Below are 23,222 nucleotides of genomic sequence, written 5' to 3'. Positions count from 1 at the left end.
GTGGGGCGGAGGGGACCTTCGGTGCGCCGGGATGGCGGGGGGAAAAGGGGCGTCTGAGCATGTGCCGAGGGCTCTCGGGCTCCTCTCGGGGCGTCCCGCTCCCGTCCCCGGGGCCCGACCGCGGGGAGGCTCGTCCCGAGAGCATAGAAACGATTGCGGGGGGGGGGGGGGCTCGAAAGAGCCAAGCCGGATGAAACCGCATAGTTGCTTAGAGGGGAGACCACGAGGAGATCCCTACGGTCTGGGCAGCGCCGGGAGAGGGAAGAGCCTTCAGAGCGACCGGCCCTGAGGTCTTCCCCAGTGGAAGGGGCCCTGCCAGGAAGCAGAATCCCTTCGCAGGCCTTCCCGGAGGGGCCCCAGAAGCCAGCACCCGAAACAGCATCTGAAAAATGAATCAAATCCCAGTCCAATTCTCTCTTGATTCCGGCCAGCGCACCTGAGGCCATGGGGAGAGGTCTGGGTGTAACCATGGGAACCAAAGGAAGGGAGGGGCCAGGTGCAAGGGGGAGCGGCAGTTGAAGGGCCACCAAAAGTTTTACTACCACTCTGCATTTGCTTTCGAGCTCTTTCAGTGCAAATTGAGTGCTCTGGGATGGAGCTCCATTTCTGCTCCCCCACTGCGTCCCCACCCCCTCCAGGCAATAGCCCACCCCTGGGGAGCGGCCCACCCCAGGAGCAGCCTGCCTCACCTGGCTGCCCCTCTGCCTTGCAGGAGCCCCCCCCCCGCCCTCTTCAGAAGGAGCCTGGTGGGGGCAGAGGGTCTCTTGGCTTGCAGTTAAGGGACTCCCCCCCCCAGGAGTTTCACCTGGCCCAACCTCAGGGCCGTTCTCAGAGGCCCTCCTGGGGAAGCCCCCCCCCCCTCAAAAGGCCTCCTTGTGGACTTGGGGCAGAGGAGTCCCGTGCTGGGAGCAGGCGGAAGACTGGCCTCCCTGCTTCCCCAAGTTCCTCCCAGCCAGTGGGTGATGATGGGATAATTAGATGCGAGGGCTCATTGCAGATGATGCCCCTGTTGCCTAGCAACTAATGGTTTCCATAGATACAGTGAAGCAAGCCTGTTAAGCTGCAAGTGAGCAGTGCAGGGAGTCGGGGAGAGAGGAAACCCCCATCGTCCACTGCCAGGCTGCATGGAAGGAAGCCACTGACCGCCTTCCTGCTGCTGCAACTCTGCCCTTTTCTCCGGCCAGAAGGGGCTTCATCTCACCTGGCCTCCTGGCTGAGGGCCCGGAGGCAGCGGGGTGGCCTGCCCTTGCCAGCCGTGGGAGTGGGAGGCTCCAGCACCTGAGCCGTGCTCTCTGGAGACAGGGCACCAGGTGTGGCCCTACCTGGGGAGGTGTGTGTGTGGATGACCTGCAGCTTCCTCTGTCTAGCAGTCTCGGGAGGGGAGGGGAGGGGGGGCAAGATGTTTCTTCCCCAGAGATGCAAAGCCCACTTCACCCGTAACCAAAAACCCAAGTCAAAGTGGCCATCACAGCTTCACATTTTGAAACTGGGCAGGTGAAGCGAAGCGCTCTTTACCTGCCGGTCCCGCAGGCCAGATTCAGCTTCCGCCGCTTGGCCTGAAGACGGTTTAATTGGGCACTGGGGTCCAGGAAGTCATCGTCTTCCAAAAACCCAGAATTGGCTTGCAAGTTATCCCTTAGGAGAGAGGTTTCACAGAAGCGTTGGTCAAATTGCGGCTGACAAATTTTGCTTATTTTTAGACAAAGACTTCTCCATGCAGTTTCTGCCAGGTTGCCAGAGTCTGGTGATGGGGGGGGGGGGGGTAGGTATAAAACTACCCTGACCCAGTGAAAGAGAAACAAAGCCTGAGCCCAATGGGTTTGTAGAGGCTCTCCTGCCTCTCTCTCCCTGAGGAAGAACCTCCTCGCGGGCACATTCATGCAGACTTACTCACCAGTTCTGAGCGCAAACGGAGGGAGGCTGCAGAGGTCCCTCCCACGCCACTGGGGTCACTGGCAGAATGCTGGCCAACTGGAGGGAGGAAAGAAAAGGCCGGCCCTCGGTGCCAGGGGAGCCTGCCAGGTAGCCCTTGCCCACGGCCAGGTGAAGGGGGGGCTGGGGGTCCTGCCTCTCCTTGCTGATCCCAGAGCCATCCAAGCCCTTACCTCTGAGCCCAAAGTCCTCCTTTTGATAATACTTTACCATAGAAAAGCAATGGAAGACCAACAGCCATAAATGTAACTTGTTGCTTGTATCCTAAGATTTTTATTAATATTGATTGTTTCTTCATTGCTTATTTGGCCCCTATGACAATCATTAAGTGTTGTAGCACATGATTCTTGACAAATGTCTCTTTTTCTTTTATATACATTGGAAGCATCTGCACCAAGACAAATTCCTTGTGTGTCCAATCACACTTGGCCAATAAAATTCTATTCTATTCTATTCTATTCTTAATAGCTTCCTTTAATATGCTTTAAATTTTTATTACCAGTGATGTTTTAATCTGCATATAGCAGCTTCTCATAATTTTTGACCCTAAGAGAAGCAAGTGGAGAAAAACGAATTCTGAAAAGGGAAAAAAGCTCAGGCCAAAGGTGGCGGCCAGGGCCGGTCTAGATTTGGAATCCATTGAACTGATTCTCAGTGAGAAAATATGAGGAAGGGGACCAGATTCAGAATACACAGTTGTCATGAGATGTTTTACTACTCCTGGGTTTTTGTACTTCCTCCGAATCCTTCATTTTCAGTGCCGTTGGGAAACTGAAGAATTACCTCTAGGGAGAGAAGCTTTTTACCTTTTTCCATATTAATTTTGGTGTATTTCATTTGATTGAAATACAGAACTGTCCCTGCATCTTAGCCAAATTGTTCTATTTATTCTGATAGGAGTGATATAAGTACAATAAATATAAGAGGATAGAAGCCTGGAATTGGACACAACATCTACTTGCGGAAGAAGATGCAGAAGAGAAACTGACCAGCAATTTGAAGAGGCTGCAAGTGTAGCCCCCCCCCCCCAACACCATTAATGTGCTTTGCTCATCTGGCACAGTAAGGCAGCTCTGCGTCTCTCTCCTCCTTTGCCCTCCCTTGGCCCCCTGGTCCTCACCGCCCCCCCCCCATAGCTGCCGGTGCACTCATGGGCAGAAATCGGAGCTTTCCTGGAAGAAAGACTTACATTCTGTTGCCAGAGGACACTTACTCCTGATTAGCTGAACCATGGTTTCCTGAACCCAAGTTTCCAAGCTTCTGCCACGTTAAGACCCCGGCCCAGTCCAGAACCTGGGTTCGCACAATAGCTCAACTTGAGACCAAATGGTTGTGTGAAAAGGGAAACCGCCTCGCCGGCCGAGCGGGCCTTTCCCGATCCTCCGCACAAACCAGAGGCCGGGAACGCGGAGCAATTTCGGCGGCGGCGCGGCGGCCAGCCCTTAAAGGGCAGAGCGCGGCAGGACGGCCCGGCTCGCCCGAAGACCTCCGGAACCCACAGGATGGACTTGCGGCTGCGGAGACCTGCCTTTTGGGCCCGGCTCCACCGGCGGAGCGGCCTCCAGGGCTGGGACCTGTCCCGGGAATTGGCCCTGGACGCCACCTGCGACCAGCTGCCCCCCGGTGAGGCGGCCCCAACTTTCGAGGGGGGGCGCTGGGAAGGGAGGCACCGAAGCAGCGGCCGGGGTCGCCTTCGGCTGGGCCCTTCCCCGGACGAGCCACAGTCCCCGGGAAGGGGGAGGGCGGGACCCCCGGCGCCCCCGTGTCCCGCCCGGAGGTCGGTCCCCTAACCGCCTCTCTCCGCAGTTGCCGACGAGGCCCTCCCGACGGCGCGGCTCGACCAGGCCCCCGGCCTTCCCCTCTCGGGGGCTCGTGGTAAGCGCGGAGCGAGCGGAGAAGGAGGCGGTGCGGGGCGAGCGGCGGGCTGGCCGAGGGACGCCTGACGGCTTCTTCCCCTGCAGACTCCGCCGGGAAACCGCACCTGTGGATGTGGGTTGACCCCAACCTCGTCTGCCCCATCCCGGGACACGCCGCGGGGCGGGCCGGCTTGCCCGCGTCCCCGCCCCGCCCCGCCCCGCAGGCTCCAGCCTGTAGCGCGGCTCCCTTCGGAGACGGTCGCACGGGAGCACAAGAGGTACCTGGAAGGACTCGGGCTGGGCACGTGGGCCGCCTCGCCCGCCTAGAAACTCTGGTGGCCGCTGGGGGCCTTGAAGCCGGGAGGGGCCCTTGCCGACGATGTTTTCCCTGTGGCCGCCTTGCTGGTGTTCAGAGCCGCCCCCACCCCGCTTTCCCTACCTCCGGAGCGTCGCTGAAGCACAAACATGTGAATAAGGGCAAGGGGCGGGGGGCGACGAGGACCCCAAGGCTGACCTTGCCCGGGACCCCCTCCCTCGTCCTGCTGAGACCCCTCCGTCCGTATCCCCCCCCAGAAGGAGTGCTCGTCTTTTGCCAGGATCCTGGGAGTGCCAGGGAAGGCAGCCCCCCGCTGCTTTGCAAAGAGCCCCCGCCTAGGCCCCCCGGCCCCTGCCCCCAGGCCAAGGGGACCCGATCCCGCAGCAGCAGAAAGCTTCGGGCCCCGGAGAGCTGGCCTCGCCCCCCCCTCAACTACTGCATCCTGATCAGCCTGGCCCTGAGCAGCAGCGCCGACAGCAGTCTGACCGTGCAGGAGATCTACAGGTTCACCAGGTGGGCTCTGGCGGCTGAGCAGCCCCTCCCTCCCTCCCTCCCTCGCGGCCGCTCAGCGGTGGGCGTTCCGGGAGGCGGACCCCTCGCCCGTGCCCGTGGGCGATGCGTGGCACTCCGGCCCTTTGTTGCCCCCTTGGCAGGCACCACTTCCCCTTCTTCCGCACGGCCCCCGAGGGCTGGAAGAACACCGTCCGGCACAACCTCTGCTTCAGCAGCAGCTTTGAGAAGACCACCAACTTCGTCTGCCTGGAAGGGAACCGAAAGTCCCGCCTGTGGAAGTTAACCACGGAGGGCCGGCGGAAGTTCCGGGAGGAGGCGCAGGCCCTGCCCGAGGACCTGGTGGGCTTGGTGCACCAGAGCATGGACAAGCCAGGTGGGTGGACGGGGCCCGCCAGGAAGAAGCAGCGCCCCGTCGGCCGCAGCGCCCCGTCGGCCGTGAGCCGTGCCCGATCCCGGGAGGGCTGCCCGACCCCCCCTTGCCTTGGGCTCCCCGGGCAGCACCCACAGCTTCCTCTCCCTCCCGCAGAGCTAATGCGCTCCCTCTTTGGCCTCTGAGCCTCGGCGTGGAAGTCGGGCCGCGGTGGCCGTTTCGCAGAGCTCCCCAGGGAGGACTGGCCTCTTGCCCGGGACGGGCGGCCGGAGTTTCCAGGCAGGGCAGCCCGGTTGGCCCGTGAGCGAAGCCAGGAGAGCCGCGCCCCGTCGGGGGCTGAAGTCTCGGTTGGAGGCAGGAAAAGCCCCTGCAGCCTTGTTCTTCTTCTACTCCTCAATTGTCACCCTGGAGAAGCAGCTGCAATAAACGCATCCAAAGCGCTGTGATTGTCTGTGCAGCTGGTTTATGCGCGCCTCTTCCCGGTCCCCGCGGGGGAAGCTACCCAGACACGGTCCTGCCGCTGCGAAGCGTCCTCCGCGCCGCCCCAAGGACGCTCAAGCCCATCGGCCGCAGCCAGCGCCCGCCCGACGGCCGGAGACCCGCCCCTCCCCGCCCGCCGCCCCGCCCCCCGGAACCGCCGAGCAGTGGGCGGGGCGGGCGGGCGTGACGTCACTGCGGCCGAGGCGGCAAGATGGCGGGCGAGGCGGCGACGCTCTTCCGCTGCCAGCTGTGCCGCCGGAGCGCCTTCGCCGGCCGCCGCAGCCACCTGTACAGCGCCGGGCACCAGCGGCGGCTGCGCGCGGCCCTGGACCGGCTGGGCGAGAAGGTGCGCGGGCGGGCGGGCGGGCGGGCGGGCGGCGGGGCCCCGGGTGGGGCGGCGACTGACGGCTCCGCTTCTCCTCCCGGGCGTTGGGCAGGTGGCGGCGGCGCGGGCGGCGGCGCGTCGGGCGGCGGTGCTTCCCTTCCAGGCGGGCGAACACGAGCGGCGGGTGTGGTGCCCCTGCTGCGCGCGGGAGGTCCGGAGCCACCTGAGCCTGGGCGCGCGGACGGTGCTGCAGGGCGGCCTCCTGGAGCACCTGGCCAGGTGAGCGGCGGGCGGGGCGGGCGGGGGTCTGCTGGGCCGCGCCTGCCCCGCGAGCGAGTGACCGGCCCCGCTTGGCTTCCCCGCAGCCCCGAGCACGCGAGAGCCGTGGCGGCCTTCTGGAGGAAGAACAGGGCCGACCCCAAGCGGAAGGCCGCCTTCCTGCTCTCGGCCGCGGACTACCGGCGGTGAGTGGCTTCGGGGGGAGGGAGGGCGGGAGGGTCCTGCAGCCCCCTGGAGAGATCGTTCACGGCCCTTTTGCCCTCCCAGCTTCCAGGCCTCCCTGTGCCAAGCGCTGGACGCTTATGAGGAGAAGGAGGGGGCAGCCCTTCAGGAGGTAAGACTGGGGGTCATTTGGGGGGGTTTCACACCAAGGGCTGAGGGAAGGAGAAAGGGCCCTGGCACCCCTCTTTCCTCACTGCAGGCTGCAGCCCACATCCGAGCGGTGGAAGGGAAGAGGCTAGAGATGCTACAGGCCCTCTTAGAGGTTTGTGTGCCCAAGTTCAGAGTGGGCAGTATCCATCATTGTGTTTGCAGCGGTGTCTGCAGAATCCTCCCACTCAGCTCCCTTTCCTTGCCTCCCCCCCCCCCCTTGTGTTCAAACTCACACCCATTGGGCAGCTTCGGGAACTGGTCATTCCTCTTCCACAGGAAATATCAGCCTTTGCAACAACAGTGGATGTTTTCTCTCCCGCCAAGACCCTTCAGGCCGGGAGGCATCGGGCCGGGCATTGGGGCTTTGCTTTTAGTTCTGGTCTGAATCACCTTGTAAGGCGGCGGGTGGGAAGTAAGTGGGTGCTTTGAGATCCATAGGTGGCGAAAGGCCCCTTCTGGCACAAACCTTTCCCCCCAGTGACCTTTTCTATGTCTCCGTGGCAGCCCCCCCATCCCCCCCCCCCCCGAGCCCTTCCCCCTTTGGACGGCTGAAAGGGGTTCAGGAGTTTTAAGGCATTACTTGTGCTCTGGCCTGTGTATTATTTCAAATAGTAATTTCGGAGTTAAGTCTGTAACTTAATTTTGTAACAACTCCTTTTTAATCCCCCCCCCTGGGCAAATGCTCTTGGGTTGGGCTATTTCTTTGGCTGGCATGAGTAGTTCCCCGAGTGAACTCATGCCACTCTCCAGATTACATTTCAAGGTTGCAAAATATGTTGTTGTCTCTTGAAACGAGTGTGTTTTTCCTGAATTAAACTCAGCCACAGAGAGCGGACGCGCTAGGTGATGGAGCCACTGCCGTCTATACCTTTACAGGGAACCTAAGGTAGGAGTGGCCGTACATCAGAGGCCTCTTTGCCTCTGGATCCCTCTGCTGTTCCTGGCCATTATCTGGGCGCCCCATCTGTGTTGCTGGTGCTGACAAATGTTCTATGTTGTAGTGATTCTCCTTTTGCTACGGAAGAGCAGGAGCAGCCTGGGCCAAGCTGGGGCACCCCTTTCTTCCGAGGAGGCCCTGCTTGTGCCAGCAGCACTACGCCTGAGCTGCCCTACCCCGGAACAGGGCAGCCCTTGACGTTCATTGGCCACCAGGTACTCCCACCAGGAATCCCCGCTTGCCTCTCGTGGCCGGCAGCCTAACAGGGAGCAGGGTCGGCCCCGGGGGCTGCAATCTGCTACCTTTGGCCCTCTGCGTCCCAAGCATCTCAAAGAGGGGAAAGGGAGGCCGCCCACTGCTGCCCTCTGGACTGGGGAGTCGGTACTTCTGGCTGCAGGACTCATTGCCCTCTTTGCAACGTTGCACCTGGGTTTTTCAGGCCCTCAGTCCCCTGCGGTACTGATTTGGGCTGCTCTTTTCTTGTTTCAAATGCAGGAACCGGGAGCGGAGGGCAACATTCACACAGGTAGGTTGGAGTCCACTGCCTGAAATGGCTGCTGAGCTGGGTTTTGCCCAGGGTGGACATTTGGCTCGTGAGGGGACAGAATACTGAAATAACACAGTGAAGCATTAATTTGCAAACTATCTTATTTTTTGGAGCATAAAATGCACCTTCACTTTGGGAGAGCAAAACAAGGAGAAAATAAGTCCTGCCTTTGCCTGCCAGCATCAGGGTCAGCGGAGTCCTCACTTCCATTCGGATTTTGATAACGGGCAGCACAGATATTTTTTACCCACTTAAAACAAACCCTGGAGGGGGTGGGATGGGGAGGAAGACTCCACTCTGCCTGTGGCTGCCATCTCATAAACTGACTGCCAGGTGTCCCAGCAAGCCCCCTGCACGTTTGCTGCCTTGGCGGGAGCCCGAATCCTGACGCGGGAGGCCAGGACCCATTTGGCGAAGGAGGCCCTGCGTGAGAGGCACAAGGCAAGGCGGGCACCAGCAGGTTGAGCGGGGCCTGCTGCGGAGGAGCCCCCTACCCCGTGCCTCCCCCCGGCTGCCTCGCCTTTCTCCGTGTGTGGTGGGGAAGGGCTAGGAGGGGAGCCCGGGACGGGGGGGGGGGGGAAGAGAGCCTGGAATCCTGATCAAGCAGTCTCACAGGCCAGCTGCCGGGGAGACTGGTCCCTGTGGTTCTCCAGCCAGGAAACTTTGGAATGGGAAGGGGGAGGGGGGAATCCCTGCTCAGACCACAAAGCCCATCCTGAGCGACAGGAGCCGGAGCAGCCTTCCAAAAGCATGTTCTACTCACGCCTTGGCCCACACCAGCGCCTGGACGACCCCTTCTGTCTGGCAGCAGCAGAGTTCTCACAGGAGCCATCGGTGAAATGGAACTCAAAGGGCTTTGGAAGTCAAGAGGCAGGCCAGCCCCCAGCCCCTCTTTCTTTCTGTGTCTCTCTGCCTGTGTTTGGTTCTCTCGCTCCCGCTCCCTGCCTCTTCTCCCTGGCGGGAAGCCCTGCTGCCCTGCCTGCCGTGGCGGGCACTGGAGAGGAGGAGGAGGAGGAGGTGGTGGTTCCGCTCATTGCTCCAGCAGCCCAGCTTTCAAAAAGGAAGGGGGAAGAAGTTTAAGTTTAAGTTTAATCAGATTTGTATGCCGCCCCTCTCCGCAGACTCGAGGCGGCTCATAGCAATACAATGTAAGACAAATCCAATATTTAAATTAATTTAAAAAAACACCACAAATTAAAATCAATCATACACATTAGCGTACCATGCATAAATTTTATAAGCCTAGGGGGAGGGAACATGTCAATTCCCCCATGCCTGACAACAAAGGAGCTTACGAAAGGCTAGGAGGGTGGGGCAACTCTGATATCTGGGGGGAGTTGGTTCCAAAGGGTCGGGGCCACCACAGAGAAGGCTCTTCCCCTGGGTCCCGCCAAACGACATTGTTTAGTTGACGGGACCCGGAGAAGGCCAACTCTGTGGGACCTAACTGGTCGCTGGGACTCATGCGGCAGAAGGCGGTCCCGGAGATATTCTGGTCCAGTGCCATGAAGGGCTTTATAGGTCATAACCAACACTTTGAATTGTGACCGGAAACTGATCGGCAATCAATGCAGACTGCGGAGTGTTGGTGTGACATGGGCAAATTTAGGAAAGCCCATGATAGCTCTCGCAGCTGCATTCTGCACGATCTGAAGTTTCCGAACACTTTTCAAAGGTAGTCCCATGTAGAGAGCATTACAGTAGTTGAACCTCGAGGTGATGAGGGCATGAGTGACTGTGAGCAGTGACTCCTGGTCCAAATAGGGCCGCAACTGGTGCACCAGGCGAACCTGGGCAAACGCCCCCCTCGCCACAGCTGAAAGATGTTTCTCTAATGTGAGCTGTGGATCGAGCAGGACGCCCAAGTTGCGGACCCTCTCTGAGGGGGTTAGTGACTCCCCCCCCCAGGGTGATGGACGGACAGATGGAATTGTCCTTGAGAGGCAAAACCCACAGCCACTCCGTCTTATCCGGGTTGAGCTTGAGTCTGTTGACACCCATCCAGACCCCAACAGCCTCCAGGCACCGGCACATCACTTCCACTGCAAAACTCCCGAAAGAGAGCAGGCAGGGTGGCAGGGCTTTCTGACCAGGGAGAAGAGGCACAGAGGGGGAGACACACCCACACGTCTCCCTCTTCATAACATTGTTTTTATTATTGCTGTGAGCCACCCCGAGTCTTTGGAGAGGGGCGGCATACAAATCTAATAAATAATAATAATAATTATTATTCATCTCTGCTCTTGGTGTATCCCTCTGTGTGTGTCTTGTGCCTCTCCCACCCTTCTGTGTGTCCCTGACTGTGTTTCTCTCTGTCTGTCTCTGTGCTGCGTCTGGGCCAAGCCAGGAGGCTCTTTTGGGGCCACTCTGCTGTGTGTTTTACTTGTTTTCGAAATCCGGGCTGGCAGAGGAATGACCGTCTCTCCCGCAGGGCCCCCTTCGCCAAACGAGTCTTGACCTCCCGCTTCAAGAATCGGGCTTCATCCAAGGCAGCCAAGGCGCAGGGGGCTTTCTGGGAAGCCCAGCAATATGATGTTTACGAGATGGCAGTGTCCAGGCTTTCAACACCTATAGCAATGATTCTCTACCTTTCTAATGCTGCGACCCCTTAATACAGTTCATGTTGTGGTGACCTGCAGCCATAAGCCTAGTGCCAACTCTCCCAACAGAGCTTGAAGCTGATTGGCAGGGACACCCCCACTGTAAATGCTGATTGGTCAGATTGTAAAAATATGTTCCAAGGCGCCAGAATAGAAGCTCTAGTTCCCCAACACCAGGGGAAATTGGTCTTTTCCCATGTGGTCTTAGGCAACTCCTGTGAAACGGTCATTCCATCCCCAAGGGGGTCCCACCCCCCAGGTTGAGAACTGCTGGCCTATAGGTAGGAAGATGGGAGCATCTTGGTGTGAAATATGGTATTTACTCAATTACATGTTTACAAACCTTAAAAATGAGTTTAACCATGAATTGCATACTGAATGGCTATATGCATAATGGTGCAGCCTGGCGCGTTTCATAAACCAGTGTATTTCAACCAGTGTGCCGTGGCACAGTAGTGTGCCGCGAGACATGGTCAGGTGTGCCGCGAAAAAGGAAGCTCAGGTTCCAGTCTCGCAACTTTTTGCTGAGAGAGAGAGAAAGAAAGCAAGAGAGAGAAAGAGAGAGAGAGAAAGCAAGTGTCAAAGAGAAAGCAAGCAAAAGAGAGAGAGATAAATGAGCAAAAAGGAGAGGAAAAAAGAGAAATGAGAAAATGATTGAGAGAATGAGAGGCAAGGGAGTGAAACAAAAGAGAGAGGTGACTTGATTTAAAGCATATTTATTTATTTATTATTTAGATTTGTATGCCGCCCCTCTCCGTGATAAAAAAGCACCCAAAGAATAAGAGACAAAAAAACCCAGTCCTCACCTGTTTTTGGAAATGGTTCAAGAGTGTGTATACACACACACACACACACACAAAGGTGGGGAGGAGACAGGGATGGAAAAAGAGAGGCAAGCTTTTTAGGGTGTCATTTTGGTTGGTGGTGTGCCCCAGGATTTTAAAATGTAAAAAATGTGCCGCGGCTCAAAAAAGGTTGAAAATCACTGTCATAAACAACTGTTCATATTATGGTCAATATAACGGGCACACGAAAAGAAGCACATGGGTCTTTCCTGATTTGTCCAGGAGCAAAACCCCCCTGGCTGGTGAATGAAGAGGAGGAGGGTGAAAGGCAGATTGGACCGTCCTACGAAGAATTCCTTAAGGAAAGTGAGTGTGCAAAGATTTGGCCCTCTGGGGCCCCATAGGAAAGGCCTGAGTAAAGAATGATGTTTTGTTCTTCTGCCCTCTAAAGAACAGAAGCAGAAACTGAAGCAGCTCCCGCCCAACCGTGTTGGGGCCAACTTTGACCATTCCTCTCAGACAGGAGATGGTTGGCTCCCCTCCTTTGGGCGCGTCTGGAATCATGGTAGAAGATGGCAGTCCAGGTAAAATATACCCGCCTTCCTCCGAGAAGGCCAGAGACAATAGAAACATAGAAGACTGACGGCAGAAACAGACCTCATGGTCCATCTAGTCTGCCCTTATACTATTTTTGGTATTTTACCTTAGGACGGATATATGTTTATCCCAGGCATGTTTACATTCAGTTCCTGTGGATTTACCAACCACCTCTGCTGGAAGTTTGTTCCAAGCATCTACTACTCTTTCAGTAATGACAATCATTAAGGCTTTAGGCTCTTCCCTATGCTGCTAGAGACAGCAGAGTTTGTGTGGTGGTGGTGGTGGTGGGGAAGGTCTGGGCCCAGGTACCACCACATCCTTCTCGTTTATTGGTTCTGAATGTATTGAATTGTTGTTTATGATAATTTATGTATTGGTTCATTTCATATATTCACTTTAAAATTTTTAACTGATAACAAAATTACTGGAATCTCTTCTGGTTTCCTAAATCCAACAATTGTAAATAACACATCACATCTGCATGGCCATCGTGGGCCCTGGAAATGCATAACCAATGGAATATATAGCAAGAAGAGCCTATGTGTGGGTACTGGAAACCCCCATTGCAGAAGGAATCCAGCCTCTCAAGCTCCTGTCCTTCCTTGGTTCAAAAGAATATAAACTCTTTTAACTTGGCACTGCTTTTTTTCTAGACATCAGTTCAAAGCTGAATCTGGAAATAAGCAGCCTGGGTCCAAGAGGAAGAGGCCTCAACCCAGCTAAAAGATCTGCCTCCCCAAGGCAACTTGGCAGAATTCAAAGCCCCTTAATCAAAAGAAGTCCAGCTGCTGCTGTGGAAGACGATGTGGTGGCTCCTGTGAACTCTGCTTCTGCAGCCTTAAGCACGAAACTATTAAAATTGCATTTATTAAAATGAAACTGTTATAATTGTATATGGATTTTACTAAAAACTATGGTTGCCAATAAATGTACGCTACTACAAAATATTAAAAGCAAGGTGCATTTGTCTTAAGACCCACAAAGCATATATGAGATTGCAGAAAATATCGCCATCAAAGTTAGCTCATGTATGACTTCCAATAGATTCCTTGTTTATTCAAGTTGTTCAAGACACACTAGCTGGCATACTTGTGCTGGCCACATAATAACACTGCCAATGCTTTCATAACATTTTATTTTCATGAGCCCAAATTACGCAGAACCTTTTGCTATTTAAAAAAGTGTTATTTTACCCCTTGCACAATAATTGGCATTTGCCCAGATCATTACAAAGCCTCAGAGTTTAATCAATTTATTTTTTGTGTATACAAATAATTGTGAAAGCCATTTTGGAATCTGCAAATCAAATCAAAGAAGAAATTAGATCTTTCTGATGCAATGTAGTCAATTCTCTTGAGCTGTGCAGAACTGTACGGGTCATTTGGGCTCACCTTCTCACGCATCCTCTCCTGTAGCTGGGGCATCACCTCCCTTGGTGTTTCGGGTGTAGATGACCTGTGCTCTGTGCTTGGAGACCAGCTTAATTAGACCTGCCAGCAGAAAAAACCCATCAGAGGATCAGGAAGTTGAGGAAACTGAACTAGCGCGAGCGTGCGTGCGATCAAGGCCCCCAGCGGGGCTCCCGCCAGCCCCTCACCTTTCCCCAGGAGCTCCTGGAGCGCAGCCCGCGCCAGCGACCCTCGGATCTTCAGCCTCTCCGAGACCACCGCGGGCGTGATGAGCTTGTAGTTGGGCACCTCCTTGCAGAGCTTGTCGTAGGTGGCTTTGTCGAAGAGCACCAGGTTGTTCAGCTTGTCGCGCACCTTCCCCTTGGACCACTTCTGCTCGCGGGGAGGGGGGAGAGACGTCCGTCAGGGCCGCCCACGGCCGCCCGGCCACCCCCCGCCCTCCTCGGCCCTCGCCCGCCGGGCGCCCACCTTCTTCTTGGCTTTGCCGCCGGACTTGTTGACCGGGTCCTTGTCCTTCTTGGCGGACTTGCCCGCGTCCTTCTTCTTCTTGTCGTCTTTGGGCGGCTGCGGGGAACGAGAGACGGAGCGGGTCAGCCCCCCGCCCGCCCGCCCTTCCCTCTCGGCCCGGCCCGGGGCCTACCTACCATGGCGCAGCTGACGGTACAACGTGCTCCTCCTGGGCAGCTTCCGGCTGGAAAGGAAGGCGGCGGTCCGCGCAGGCCGGAAACCCCGCGGCCAAGCGAACTTCCGGCCGGCCCCGGAAGAGGCGTGGCGAACCCCCCTCCCCGCCGGGCCTACGGGTGCCGCGATGGCCATCTTCAGCGTCTTCGTGGTGAACAAGGCCGGCGGGCTCGTCTACCAGCTGGACCACTACGCGCCGCGGCCCGAGGCCGAGAAGACCTTCAGCTTCCCGCTGGACCTGGTGCTGCGCGCGCACGACGAGCGCGTCCTGGTGGCCTTCGGACAGCGCGACGGCATCCGCGGTGAGCGGGCGGGGCGGCGGGCGGCTCGGGGTGTGTGTGTGTGTATATGTGTGTGCGTGCGCCCCCCTCCCCCGCCTGAGCCTCCTCCCCCCGCAGTGGGCCACGCCGTGCTGGCCATCAACGGGGCCGACGTGAACGGGCGCCTGACCGCTGACGGGAAGGACGTGCAGGAGTTCCTGGGCAACCCGGCCAACTACCCGGTCGCCATCCGCTTCGGCCGCCCGCGACTCTCCTCCAACGAGAAGCTCATGCTGGCCTCCATGTTCCACTCGTGAGTCGGGCGGGGGGTGGGGGGCGTCCCGGGAGAGATTCCCCCCGGTCTCACCCCCACCCACCACCCCCGTTGCCCGCGCAGGCTCTTCGCCATCGGCTCGCAGCTCTCCCCCGAGCAGGGCAGCTCGGGCATCGAGGTGCTGGAGACAGACACCTTCAAGCTCCACTGCTTCCAGACGCTGACAGGTAGGCCGGGAGGGGCGGGGCCGAGAGGGGCGGGGCCGTGGGGGGCAGGGGGTCGCACCCCCCTCCCAGCCTCCGCCTTGCGCCCCTCCCCTCTGCAGGGATGAAGTTTGTGGTGCTGGCTGACCCACGGCAGGCTGGCATTGAGGCCCTCTTGCGCAAGATCTACGAGATCTACTCGGACTTCGCCCTGAAAAACCCCTTCTACTCCCTGGAGATGCCCATCAGGTGCGCGACACCCCCCCCCCTTCCCTGGCTCTGTGTGTGTGTCTAGAAACCTGCCACTCTTTTTCTTCTTGTAATGTCAACATATCCTGTTTACATGTACAAGATCTGCAAGTAAGAACTAATGAGACTCGGTGCAGAATTCTTTCTGTACCATCTTATAGTTAACATGGATAAAGACAGAAGGACACATGTGGGGAGCCGAGCAGGGGGGGCCTTCGATGCTAAGCCTGCTTCTGTTATGCTGCTCTTTCAGATGTGAGCTCTTTGACCAAAACTTGAAACTTGCCCTGGAGGTAGCAGAGAAGGCAGGGCCCTTTGTCCCAGGGTTATAGGACAAAGATTTCCCACTTCAGTTGCCCAACGGACTGTTTGGATCTTGGGACCAGTAGGGCTTTCCAGCGATTCCTCTCTGCCCCATCCTTGTTTGGACAAACTCTACTGCTGGAAGTTAGAAGGAAATCTTGTTTGCTACATGTATGTATTTAATTTATGCTTGGCACTTTGTTTATTGCATGCAGAAATAAAATATTCTTTAATCTTGACTTTGGAGTAAATTGACATCAACGTTTATTACTGTCAATCAGCCAGAAGTTTAGACTGAATCTGTCATTTTTTCCACCTATTAAATCCTTCCCAAAGACCCAGGATAGGCAGATGTTATTATGGTAGTTGTCACCGGATTCCCAGCAACTCTTCATCAGGGGGCACATGGCTTTTACTGGACAATTCTTTATTTTTGTTGAGACACGCATTCCATGTAATAGTAATAATTTATAAGCTATTATAGTAAATGTAGCAAAATTTATTCCTAAAGGCACCTAATTACAGAAGGAGAGCTTCATGGTTGCAGAAATGTTGGGCAGTTCCAACCTCAACACTTAAACACGGCTTTTCTCCTGCTAAAGACAGGGGACATCGAACCCCCGGTTTACACTGATACTTGTGATGCAGTCAACAGTTTGATCTGAGGGTTATTCTTTCTCAAATTCTCAAATTCGTTTTTAGATCACTTCTAAGCTTGCCTGCTATTGACTGAACCTAGACAGAATAAAGAGCATGGCTGCCTTTATTTCTCACTTATTTCCTGTTTGGTTATACGCGAGTGTAATTTGTTTGGAAAATGTCAGTAGAAAACCTAATGTAGCAAATGGGAACACATACCAAAAGGAGATGTGTGTGTGTGTGTAGCAATTCATCAAGGTGAAACAGCCGCTCCTTTCCCATCTCTGGGCGCTGCCCGTGAATCCGGCAGAGGCTGTGACCGGCAAAGGTGGCGCATGAGGTCCAGCTACTAAGGGCCTCCATTGGGTTCTGGAGGATGAGAACTGTTAGCAAGAACCAGGTGAGATTCTGCCACCAGGCAGCAAACCTGCTTAGAACGTCTTATCTTTTTTCTTTCTGAAGTCCTGGATGTGGGTGAAGGAGGCTCCTTTGCAGCCCAGCCACGCGGCCCTTCAGTCCACTTTTTTTGGCAGGCGACCCATCTTGGTGCAGATGTTTCTCAGCAGGAAAAAGGCCACAGTGCTGGCGATGCAGATCAGCTCTGCTACCCAGAAGGCTGTTCCCCAGCTATAGTGTTTGGCAATGGTGCTGAAAGGCAGGCCAGCCAGGAAGCCTCCCACTGGAAAGGGAAAGAGGGGCTGGGTTGGCGGCAAGGTGGGCTTACACCCTCAGTCCGCTCCAATTATGTTTTTACATACCGTTAGCCATCAGGGCAACAATGGCGTGAGATGTGCCGCACAGGTTGGATGGCGCGCTCTCATTGGCTATGACGCCAAACAGGGCGATGGGCCCGTAAGAGCAAAATCCGAAGACGGCGCCTAAGAGCAGGATCCAGAGCTACGGAAACGGAACCGGACAAGAGGTTAGGTGCAGGAATAGCGGGGCCTTGCCATGCTCTCTGCGCCTGCCCCCTGCACCCCTTTTCCTCGTCAGTCTGCAAAATGGCGCCTTGCATGAAGCACAGCAAGTGGCGTTTCTCAGTAACCCACTAAGAAAGTGAGAAATAACAGCACCGCAGCCAACGGCTATTTTAAGGTAACTTTTAGACCAGGGAACTAAGATGACAAACCTTGGTTGTCTCACTACAACAGCATAACTAGGAAAGGGGAGAACTCTTCCTGCAGCCCCCCACCCCTATGGCTAGCCCAAGGGTGTCAGACCCCTGGTGTGACGGGACACTGACTTTTCCCCCTTCACTAAATGGCGCGGGTGTGGCCAGTGTGTGATGCATCCAGAACGTGGACCACAAGTTCGACAGCTCTGGGCTATCAGCTACTGCTAATGACCCTGCCTCTGGCATTAAGTCAGTGGCTGAAGCAACAAAATGATTGACATAATCAGCGAGAGAGAGAGAGAAAAAGACCTCATGTTCCGTAAGGCCCACAAGATCAGCCAGAGGATAGAGGAAGTGATTCCAAGAATAATTTCCCTGGAAAAAAAAGGGACAAGGAGCATGAGAGACAAAAGTCAGCAATAATTGTATGCAGAAGCAGAGACCCCAGAAAGGGAAAATCTTTACCAGCAATTTTCCAAAGCAACTAAAATATCTAAACTAATGGCAGACCTATGAAGCCCCACCACTGTGTTGCCTGGGACGTCATTGGTATCTGAGGATTCTCAGCCTCTTGAGCTGAAGCCAGAGGAAAGGCCACAGGTTGGGGATGAACTGATATACGGGCTTGTAATTGTCAAAAGTTCCGGAAGTGATCTATCCAGGAAATGGATTTCACCCTGATTTCAGAAACCCAGTTTCATTTCCCCTGAAACTTGCAAAGTTGTTTTGCTTGGTTAAAACTTATTTCTAAAAACCGCAATTATTTTTACTTGTGGGAATCCTCGCAGGACACGGCACTTGCCTAAACCTAAAAGCATTCCAAGTGGTCGTCTTTCACTCTCTGCTCAAACGGGACAATATAAATGAGATGACATGCGGGGGGGGGAGCCACAGCTTTGTCCCACCTCCGTGCTGCCACCCCCGTGCCACAGAGTTTACCTTGGGGGAGCTCTCTGTCACGGTGACCCGGAGGAGGAACAGCGAGGCGGCCATGCCGGCCATCATCAGGATGAGCAGGGGGTGCCGAGGGTTTCCGTAAATTGAGAGCCCCACCTGCAACACACATGTGCGTGGACCCAAAGTCCCTGTCAGCCCAACCGCCCCAGCATCCCGGCAGGGTCTGTGAGGGGTTTCCAGGACTGCCCCATCCCCTCCGTGCTTACCCTGGCCACCGCACGGTCCGAAAGGTAGCCAGCTGCAACGCTGCCCGCCAGGCCCCCAATTTCCAAGGCGCTCACGTAGGAACTGCCTGGGAGCAAAGAGCAGAGGGACCCTTCCAGTGAGGTTGTATCCCTGCCTCTTTCCTGGCCTCTCTGGGCCCCTCCCATGGTCAGTCATGCAGAAGTCCATCCCCCGTCCCACCCAGACACAGTGCCAGGAACCCCAACCCTGGCTCAGCCAGACCAGGCCTCAGCCCCCCCGGGGAGAGGGGCTGCCTCCTACCCACGAGGGCCGACTGTCCCCTCTCCTGGATGAGAAACAGCTGCCCCCAGTCCGTGCAACACGTCTTTGCAGCAAACACCACCAGGTAGCCGGAGGAAAGGACCCAGAGGTAGGGGGAGCACAGCAGCTCAGCCAGGGTGCTGTCACCCTTCGAGGGATCTGGCAGAAAGAGGGCGCCCGTCAACCTGACCGCCCCCCCCTGCCGCCCCCGGCCCCACGCTCCCTCCCTGCTCCTCAAAGGGAAGGAAGCCGGACGGGTTGATTGGCAGGCAAGACTTACAAGCGGCTGCCCAAAATGTCACTGGGGTTCAAGCAACATAAATGGGGCAGAGATTTCCAAGAGGCATGGAGCTGTTCTCCAGGGGGAGGGGGGCCACAGCACACTTCCCATTTGGTTCCAGAGGGCTGGGGGTGGGGGTGGGTCTTCGTGGCCCTAAAGGCGGCATCCCTCCCCAAGGGCACTGGCTTCCCCGCCCGCTCACCTCCTTTCCCTTTCCTGGGCTTGGAGTCGAGGTTGGGCAGCCCCACGTCCGAAGGCTCGTTCTTAATCAGGAGCAGGCAGCCCAGGGAGGCAACCATGCACAGGCTGCCCGAGAGGGCCAGGGTGGTGCGCCAGGCGTAGCTCAGGGCCATCAAGGCTGCCACAATGGGCCCGATCCCTCCGGCCAGATTCATGCTGGTGGAGAGGATGGCCCACCAGGTCCCAAACTGGGAAGGCTCAAACCACTAAAGAGGGGGGGGGGGGAGAGGGGGGGGGGAATGGACTCACGCTGACCCCAGGCTAATCTCCATGCTCCGCAGAACGGAGTGCACTTCCACACCAATTGTTCAGCATGATTCCCTTCCTAGAGGCAACAGACTGCTGCGCATTTCTCCTCTCCAGGTTCAGGGATGAAGTCGCGCAATGCAGCAGATGACCGAGGCCAGAAGGCTCACGGTTGGATTGCCAGGGAGTTCAAGAACGCACGGAGGCCGAATTGTGGATTAACAGTTTTCCAGGAGTGTTTGGCTATGGCGGTTCTGGATCTGACCGGCCTTTGGCCTACAGTCTTTTAAGGCGGGCAGCTGGCCAAAGACTGCTCCTAGCCACCAAAGGCCCAGCCATCTGTTAACAAGACCACTTGCTTGGGGCCAAAGGAGGTCACCAGCATCTCAAAAATATTTGAGAGCAACATGAGATGGTTTGTAATTTATAGCTGCCACTGTCCTTGCCAATCCCAGCCCCCTCCAGGACCGAGGGCCTCTGCTTCCCCACAGCTGCAAGGGCCGATGTGGGTTCCATCAAAAAGAGCTGTGGGCTCCCAGCACTCACCCCCAAAACATCGGCCAATCGAGTGTCCTCGCTTGCTGCCCCGCCTGGGGAGAGCCAAAGGCTGCCCATGTGGGGTTACCACCTTCTGCTGGCTCCCCAGGGACCAGGCCCTGACCTGCAAAAAACTGGCCCCTTCACTCACCTTGCGCAGGACTTTGCTGCAGGGGGGCCAGCCCAGGCCTTGGGCCAACCCATTCAAGAACCAGAGCCCTGCAAAGAGGGCAACGGTGGAACTCCAAGAAAACAGCACGTTGACCAATCCCACCAGGAGGAGGCCGGAAGAGAAGAGCCAGCGGGCACTCAGCTGGTCTGAAAGGACACCGCTCACAAACTTGCTAATGGCGTAAGCGGCAGACTGGCTGCTGGTGATGAGACCTGAGTTGGACGAGAGCCCCCGAAAAACTCAAGCGCGCAATCGCCCGGGCCTGGCCTGAAAGGGGCTCAGGCAGGCAGTGCGAGCAGGAATCGACCCAGAGCAAGGCGGGACCCTGGGCACACGGAGGGCGGCCAGAGGGAAGAAAAGCTGGACGGCAACCCTTTCGGAGAAGAAGTGGTGCTTCTCCCACAGAGGACGGCCACGGAACGCTCCCGTGGACCTCCAGGTCTAGCCGTGGGCTCCTCGGAGAGGCCGCGGTGGAAACAGCGATCGCTGACCCTCGCTGCTTCCTTAAGGCAGCCGGAATCATTCTGCCTCTTCCGGTCAAGGACTGAACTCAAATCTGGCGATACAATCCCTTTTCTCTCCAAAAACAACCCCTACTCAATATTGTTGTGAGCCGCCCCGAGTCTTCGGAGAGGGGCGGCATACAAATCTAATAAATTATTATTATTATTATTATTATTATTATTATTATTATTATTATTATTATTGTCCCCAACACTGCAGCCTCTCAAAGCAACGGCTGGCCACGCATGGAGCTGTCTCTCAACTTCCCTCCACCTCTCTTGATATGAGAACTTCCAAGGGGTCTGCACCCACAGTATCCCCTCTGGAAGGAAGGAGGGAAAGAAGGGGGAAAGAAGGAAGGAACGAAGGAGGGAGGGAAGGGAGGGAAGGAAGGAGAGGAGGGAAGGGAAGGGAAGGGAAGGAAGGAAGGAAGGAAGGAAGGAAGGAAGGAAGGAAGGAAGGAAGGAAGGAAGGAAGGAAGGGAAACTCACCCAAGTCATCTTTGTCCAGCTGTACCTCTTTCATGATTGAAGGCATCACAAAGGAGAAGGTTTTTCTGTTGAAATAGTACAAAGTGTATCCAACGTACATAGCCGTGAAGATGACAAACCGGTGATAGCCGTAATTCTTTCCCGCCATTGTTGGGTGGCCTTGTGCTTCCAAGGGTTAAGAAGAAGACTGGGAGGGAGGGGGGAGCAGGCTGTGCAGCAGGGTGGTCCTCGAGGGTTCAAAAGAGGGAGGCAGCAGCTGCCTGACCGTCTGTCTGGGTCTCTGCTGGGCAAAGGCTTCGTCCAAGTTCCGGCCTGATTTCAGCTGCGCTCATGGCTGCTTCCTGGAGAATGATTAACTGGAGGGCCCGGCTGGACACGGAGATCAGGACAAACCCTTGGACAATGGGACCCCTGCAGGGCCAGCCTGCAACAAACAGAGTTCGTGTCCAAAATGTAGAGATTAGTGAGGCGGTTGGGGGCTTCCCCCCCCTCGTTCTGACCTCCGAACTCAAACAGTGCCAGACCAAACAGAGCGGATCAAGGTCTTCCGGGAACAAGCCACCTCCTGCGTCAGGACTGGCCCTCTTGCCTGCCTCCCTTCAGATCCCCACTGGGCTCAGCGACCTTCTGCAAGCCGAGAGACAGGCCGAGGGATGGGTCAAACGCTGCCCCCGGGGAGGGCGAGTTCAGCACAAAACTATTGACCCGCTTGGGCACGAGACCTCTGGGCTCAGCAGGCAGGTTAGAAACCAAGAGCCCCTCCCCCTTTGTGGACAAGAACCGAAGCACAATGGCTGCCCGCCACACCTGCGAGGTGGACTCGCTTGTGGGCAGAACAAAGTGTCAGGGCCTTTACCTGGTCAGGGCAGCAGGTGTGTCTCAGAGGAGCCACCGAGGAGAAGAAAAGGGGAGTCACAGTGCAGGGCCAATAAACGCTGCCCAGCCCCTGAAGGGCAGAAGCGCTCACACTGCCTCCCCCCCCCCCCCCCCATGCAGAAGGATTCGGTTTCATGCCACTCCAGCAGCAAGTGGGTCCTAAAGGGCAAAGGTCCTTGAAGGACGCGGGCAGGGCTTGGAATGCTGCCCGGAAGGGAAGGCCGGGAGGAAGGAAGAGCCGGCCAGGGGAAGGAGGAGAGCTCGCCTGCCCCGTTTCCCCCTGGGCCTCCTTTCCTCTGGGACCGGGGTCTCTCCAGCCGTGGCAGCTTTAAGACTTGTGGGACGGACTCCCAGAATTCCTCGGGCAGCTTTGAAGCTGAAGTCCACAAGTCTTCAAGAGACCATGGCTGGAGGCCCCGGAAGGGGCAGCGGCAGAAATTGACCCTGGAGGCAAACTTTGTCTAATGTCAGCCTTGCCCCCGTCCTCGCTGTGGGCCAGCACCCTCCGTCTCCCTGGTGCCTCTTTGCACCTTCTGACCCTCCTGGGTTTTTAAAAGCGGAGCCCTGCTGCCTCTTCAGTTGCTCTTGCCCAAGGGCCCAGGGTTCCTCTGCTCTGACCCCCGCCAGGTTCATCGCTTCCCACTTTGTTGTAACAGGCCGGACACGTGCAGCTGCCCCTGGCTAATGTCCAGCAAGGCAAGTGGGACTAGAGACCTTTATGCATCCGATTCTTTCATATTTTCACTGCTTTGTAAGCCGCTTGCACTGCGGCCGAGGGCCGAAGCGAGGCCAGGACTTCCCGCCCCCTCCCTCCACCGCCCGCTCTCCCCACGGGAGGGGGCGGGGCTCATCCCAGGGGGGGGGTGTGGGGGGAGAGAGCGTCCGCCGCCCCCTCGGGCCCTCCCTCCCTTCGTGCGGGGAGGGCAACGGTCACGTGGCTGCAGGGCCCCCTTGAAGGCCCCTCTGGCCGCAGTGGTTAAGCGGCTCAGCGCCCCCGGCTCCCCCGCCGGCTTGGCTGGCCCGAAGGCTGAGCCGACGCCCGGACCAGGCGGGGGGGGAAGCGGTGGCGGGCGGCTCCTCCCGGCGATGCTGCCACTCGGGAAGCCGGGCGGGACGCGTCTCTGTTCGGGTTACCTGGCGTGTCCCGCCGCCCGGGCAGAGAGAGAGGGGGGGCTCGAGCGCGGCCCCCGCGGAGGAAGGTGTGTGTGTGTGGGGGGGAGACACGGCGCGCGACTTTCTCTTCGTCCCGCCCCCTCGCTTGGCCGGATACGCCCCTCCCGAGCGCCAACCTGCCGCCCATTGGCCAGGGCGGACGTCACTTCCAGCCTCGCCCCCCCCCAAATCGGGGCTTCCTGTTACGAGCGATGGCTCCATCTTGCCCTAGGCCCG

At 57.0% G+C, this 23,222-nt stretch overlaps 5 protein-coding genes across 14 annotated transcripts; 3 read left to right on the top strand and 2 right to left on the bottom strand.

The window, feature by feature from the left end:
• The first annotated feature begins 3,382 nt into the window (after positions 1-3,382).
• On the top strand, positions 3,383-5,428 carry FOXR1 (forkhead box R1). Its single transcript, XM_070765798.1, has 6 exons — positions 3,383-3,555; positions 3,739-3,807; positions 3,894-4,066; positions 4,385-4,617; positions 4,758-4,990; positions 5,144-5,428. Exons 1-6 carry the CDS (start codon positions 3,435-3,437, stop codon positions 5,170-5,172), a joined length of 858 nt encoding a protein of 285 aa, XP_070621899.1. The 5' UTR covers positions 3,383-3,434; the 3' UTR covers positions 5,173-5,428.
• Positions 5,429-5,675: 247 nt separating this feature from the next.
• On the top strand, positions 5,676-12,865 carry CENATAC (centrosomal AT-AC splicing factor). 2 transcript variants are annotated; one of them, XM_070765780.1, is made up of 11 exons: positions 5,676-5,813; positions 5,905-6,071; positions 6,158-6,256; positions 6,339-6,405; positions 6,493-6,555; positions 7,265-7,329; positions 7,445-7,595; positions 7,876-7,906; positions 11,595-11,678; positions 11,764-11,896; positions 12,566-12,865. In XM_070765780.1, the coding sequence occupies exons 1-11, from the start codon at positions 5,679-5,681 to the stop codon at positions 12,633-12,635; spliced, it is 1,065 nt and encodes a 354-aa protein (XP_070621881.1). In that variant the 5' UTR covers positions 5,676-5,678; the 3' UTR covers positions 12,636-12,865. The 2 variants fall into 2 exon arrangements, with proteins under 2 accessions (XP_070621881.1, XP_070621882.1); XM_070765781.1 differs by lacking the exon at positions 6,493-6,555.
• A 283-nt stretch (positions 12,866-13,148) lies between these two features.
• Positions 13,149-14,540, bottom strand: RPS25 (ribosomal protein S25). The gene is made up of 5 exons (XM_070765800.1): positions 13,966-14,540; positions 13,790-13,885; positions 13,510-13,693; positions 13,304-13,402; positions 13,149-13,208 (listed from the first exon to the last, which is right to left on the bottom strand). Exons 1-4 carry the CDS (start codon positions 13,966-13,968, stop codon positions 13,308-13,310), a joined length of 378 nt encoding a protein of 125 aa, XP_070621901.1. The 5' UTR covers positions 13,969-14,540; the 3' UTR covers positions 13,149-13,208; positions 13,304-13,307.
• Positions 14,075-15,530, top strand: TRAPPC4 (trafficking protein particle complex subunit 4). Its single transcript, XM_070765802.1, has 5 exons — positions 14,075-14,304; positions 14,401-14,575; positions 14,660-14,763; positions 14,862-14,988; positions 15,242-15,530. Exons 1-5 carry the CDS (start codon positions 14,130-14,132, stop codon positions 15,318-15,320), a joined length of 660 nt encoding a protein of 219 aa, XP_070621903.1. The 5' UTR covers positions 14,075-14,129; the 3' UTR covers positions 15,321-15,530.
• A 1-nt stretch (position 15,531) lies between these two features.
• On the bottom strand, positions 15,532-23,116 carry SLC37A4 (solute carrier family 37 member 4). 9 transcript variants are annotated; one of them, XM_070765750.1, is made up of 10 exons: positions 22,968-23,108; positions 20,958-21,381; positions 19,942-20,174; positions 18,970-19,213; positions 18,488-18,646; positions 18,208-18,293; positions 17,984-18,097; positions 17,354-17,419; positions 16,689-16,827; positions 15,532-16,609 (listed from the first exon to the last, which is right to left on the bottom strand). In XM_070765750.1, the coding sequence occupies exons 2-10, from the start codon at positions 21,103-21,105 to the stop codon at positions 16,443-16,445; spliced, it is 1,356 nt and encodes a 451-aa protein (XP_070621851.1). In that variant the 5' UTR covers positions 21,106-21,381; positions 22,968-23,108; the 3' UTR covers positions 15,532-16,442. The 9 variants fall into 9 exon arrangements, with proteins under 9 accessions (XP_070621851.1, XP_070621853.1, XP_070621852.1 ...); XM_070765752.1 differs by lacking the exon at positions 22,968-23,108 and adding an exon at positions 22,548-22,664; XM_070765751.1 differs by lacking the exon at positions 22,968-23,108 and adding an exon at positions 21,814-22,134.
• Positions 23,117-23,222: the final 106 nt, after the last annotated feature.

Source organism: Erythrolamprus reginae, chromosome 12 (genome assembly GCF_031021105.1).
Source record: "Erythrolamprus reginae isolate rEryReg1 chromosome 12, rEryReg1.hap1, whole genome shotgun sequence".
Classification (NCBI taxonomy): Eukaryota; Metazoa; Chordata; class Lepidosauria; order Squamata; family Dipsadidae; genus Erythrolamprus; species Erythrolamprus reginae.
This window is presented reverse-complemented; position numbering and strand designations above follow the sequence as displayed.

Coding starts and splice junctions, on each gene's coding strand:
- FOXR1 (XM_070765798.1), top strand. CDS start 3,435: ATGGACTTGCGGCTGCGGAGACCTGCCTTTTGGGCCCGGCTCCACCGG. Junction 3,808..3,893: donor TCCCCTCTCGGGGGCTCGTG/GTAAGCGCGGAG, acceptor CTTCCCCTGCAG/ACTCCGCCGGGAAACCGCAC. Junction 4,067..4,384: donor GTCGCACGGGAGCACAAGAG/GTACCTGGAAGG, acceptor GTCTTTTGCCAG/GATCCTGGGAGTGCCAGGGA.
- CENATAC (XM_070765780.1), top strand. CDS start 5,679: ATGGCGGGCGAGGCGGCGACGCTCTTCCGCTGCCAGCTGTGCCGCCGG. Junction 5,814..5,904: donor TGGACCGGCTGGGCGAGAAG/GTGCGCGGGCGG, acceptor GGCGTTGGGCAG/GTGGCGGCGGCGCGGGCGGC. Junction 6,257..6,338: donor TCGGCCGCGGACTACCGGCG/GTGAGTGGCTTC, acceptor TTGCCCTCCCAG/CTTCCAGGCCTCCCTGTGCC.
- RPS25 (XM_070765800.1), bottom strand. Junction 13,694..13,789: donor GCGGCAAAGCCAAGAAGAAG/GTGGGCGCCCGG, acceptor CCCCGCGAGCAG/AAGTGGTCCAAGGGGAAGGT. Junction 13,403..13,509: donor CCAGGAGCTCCTGGGGAAAG/GTGAGGGGCTGG, acceptor TTCTGCTGGCAG/GTCTAATTAAGCTGGTCTCC.
- TRAPPC4 (XM_070765802.1), top strand. CDS start 14,130: ATGGCCATCTTCAGCGTCTTCGTGGTGAACAAGGCCGGCGGGCTCGTC. Junction 14,305..14,400: donor ACAGCGCGACGGCATCCGCG/GTGAGCGGGCGG, acceptor CTCCCCCCGCAG/TGGGCCACGCCGTGCTGGCC. Junction 14,576..14,659: donor CTGGCCTCCATGTTCCACTC/GTGAGTCGGGCG, acceptor TTGCCCGCGCAG/GCTCTTCGCCATCGGCTCGC.
- SLC37A4 (XM_070765750.1), bottom strand. CDS start 21,105: ATGGCGGGAAAGAATTACGGCTATCACCGGTTTGTCATCTTCACGGCT. Junction 20,175..20,957: donor GCTGGACAAAGATGACTTGG/GTGAGTTTCCCT, acceptor CGTCCAACTCAG/GTCTCATCACCAGCAGCCAG. Junction 16,610..16,688: donor TGTTGCCCTGATGGCTAACG/GTATGTAAAAAC, acceptor TTCCCTTTCCAG/TGGGAGGCTTCCTGGCTGGC.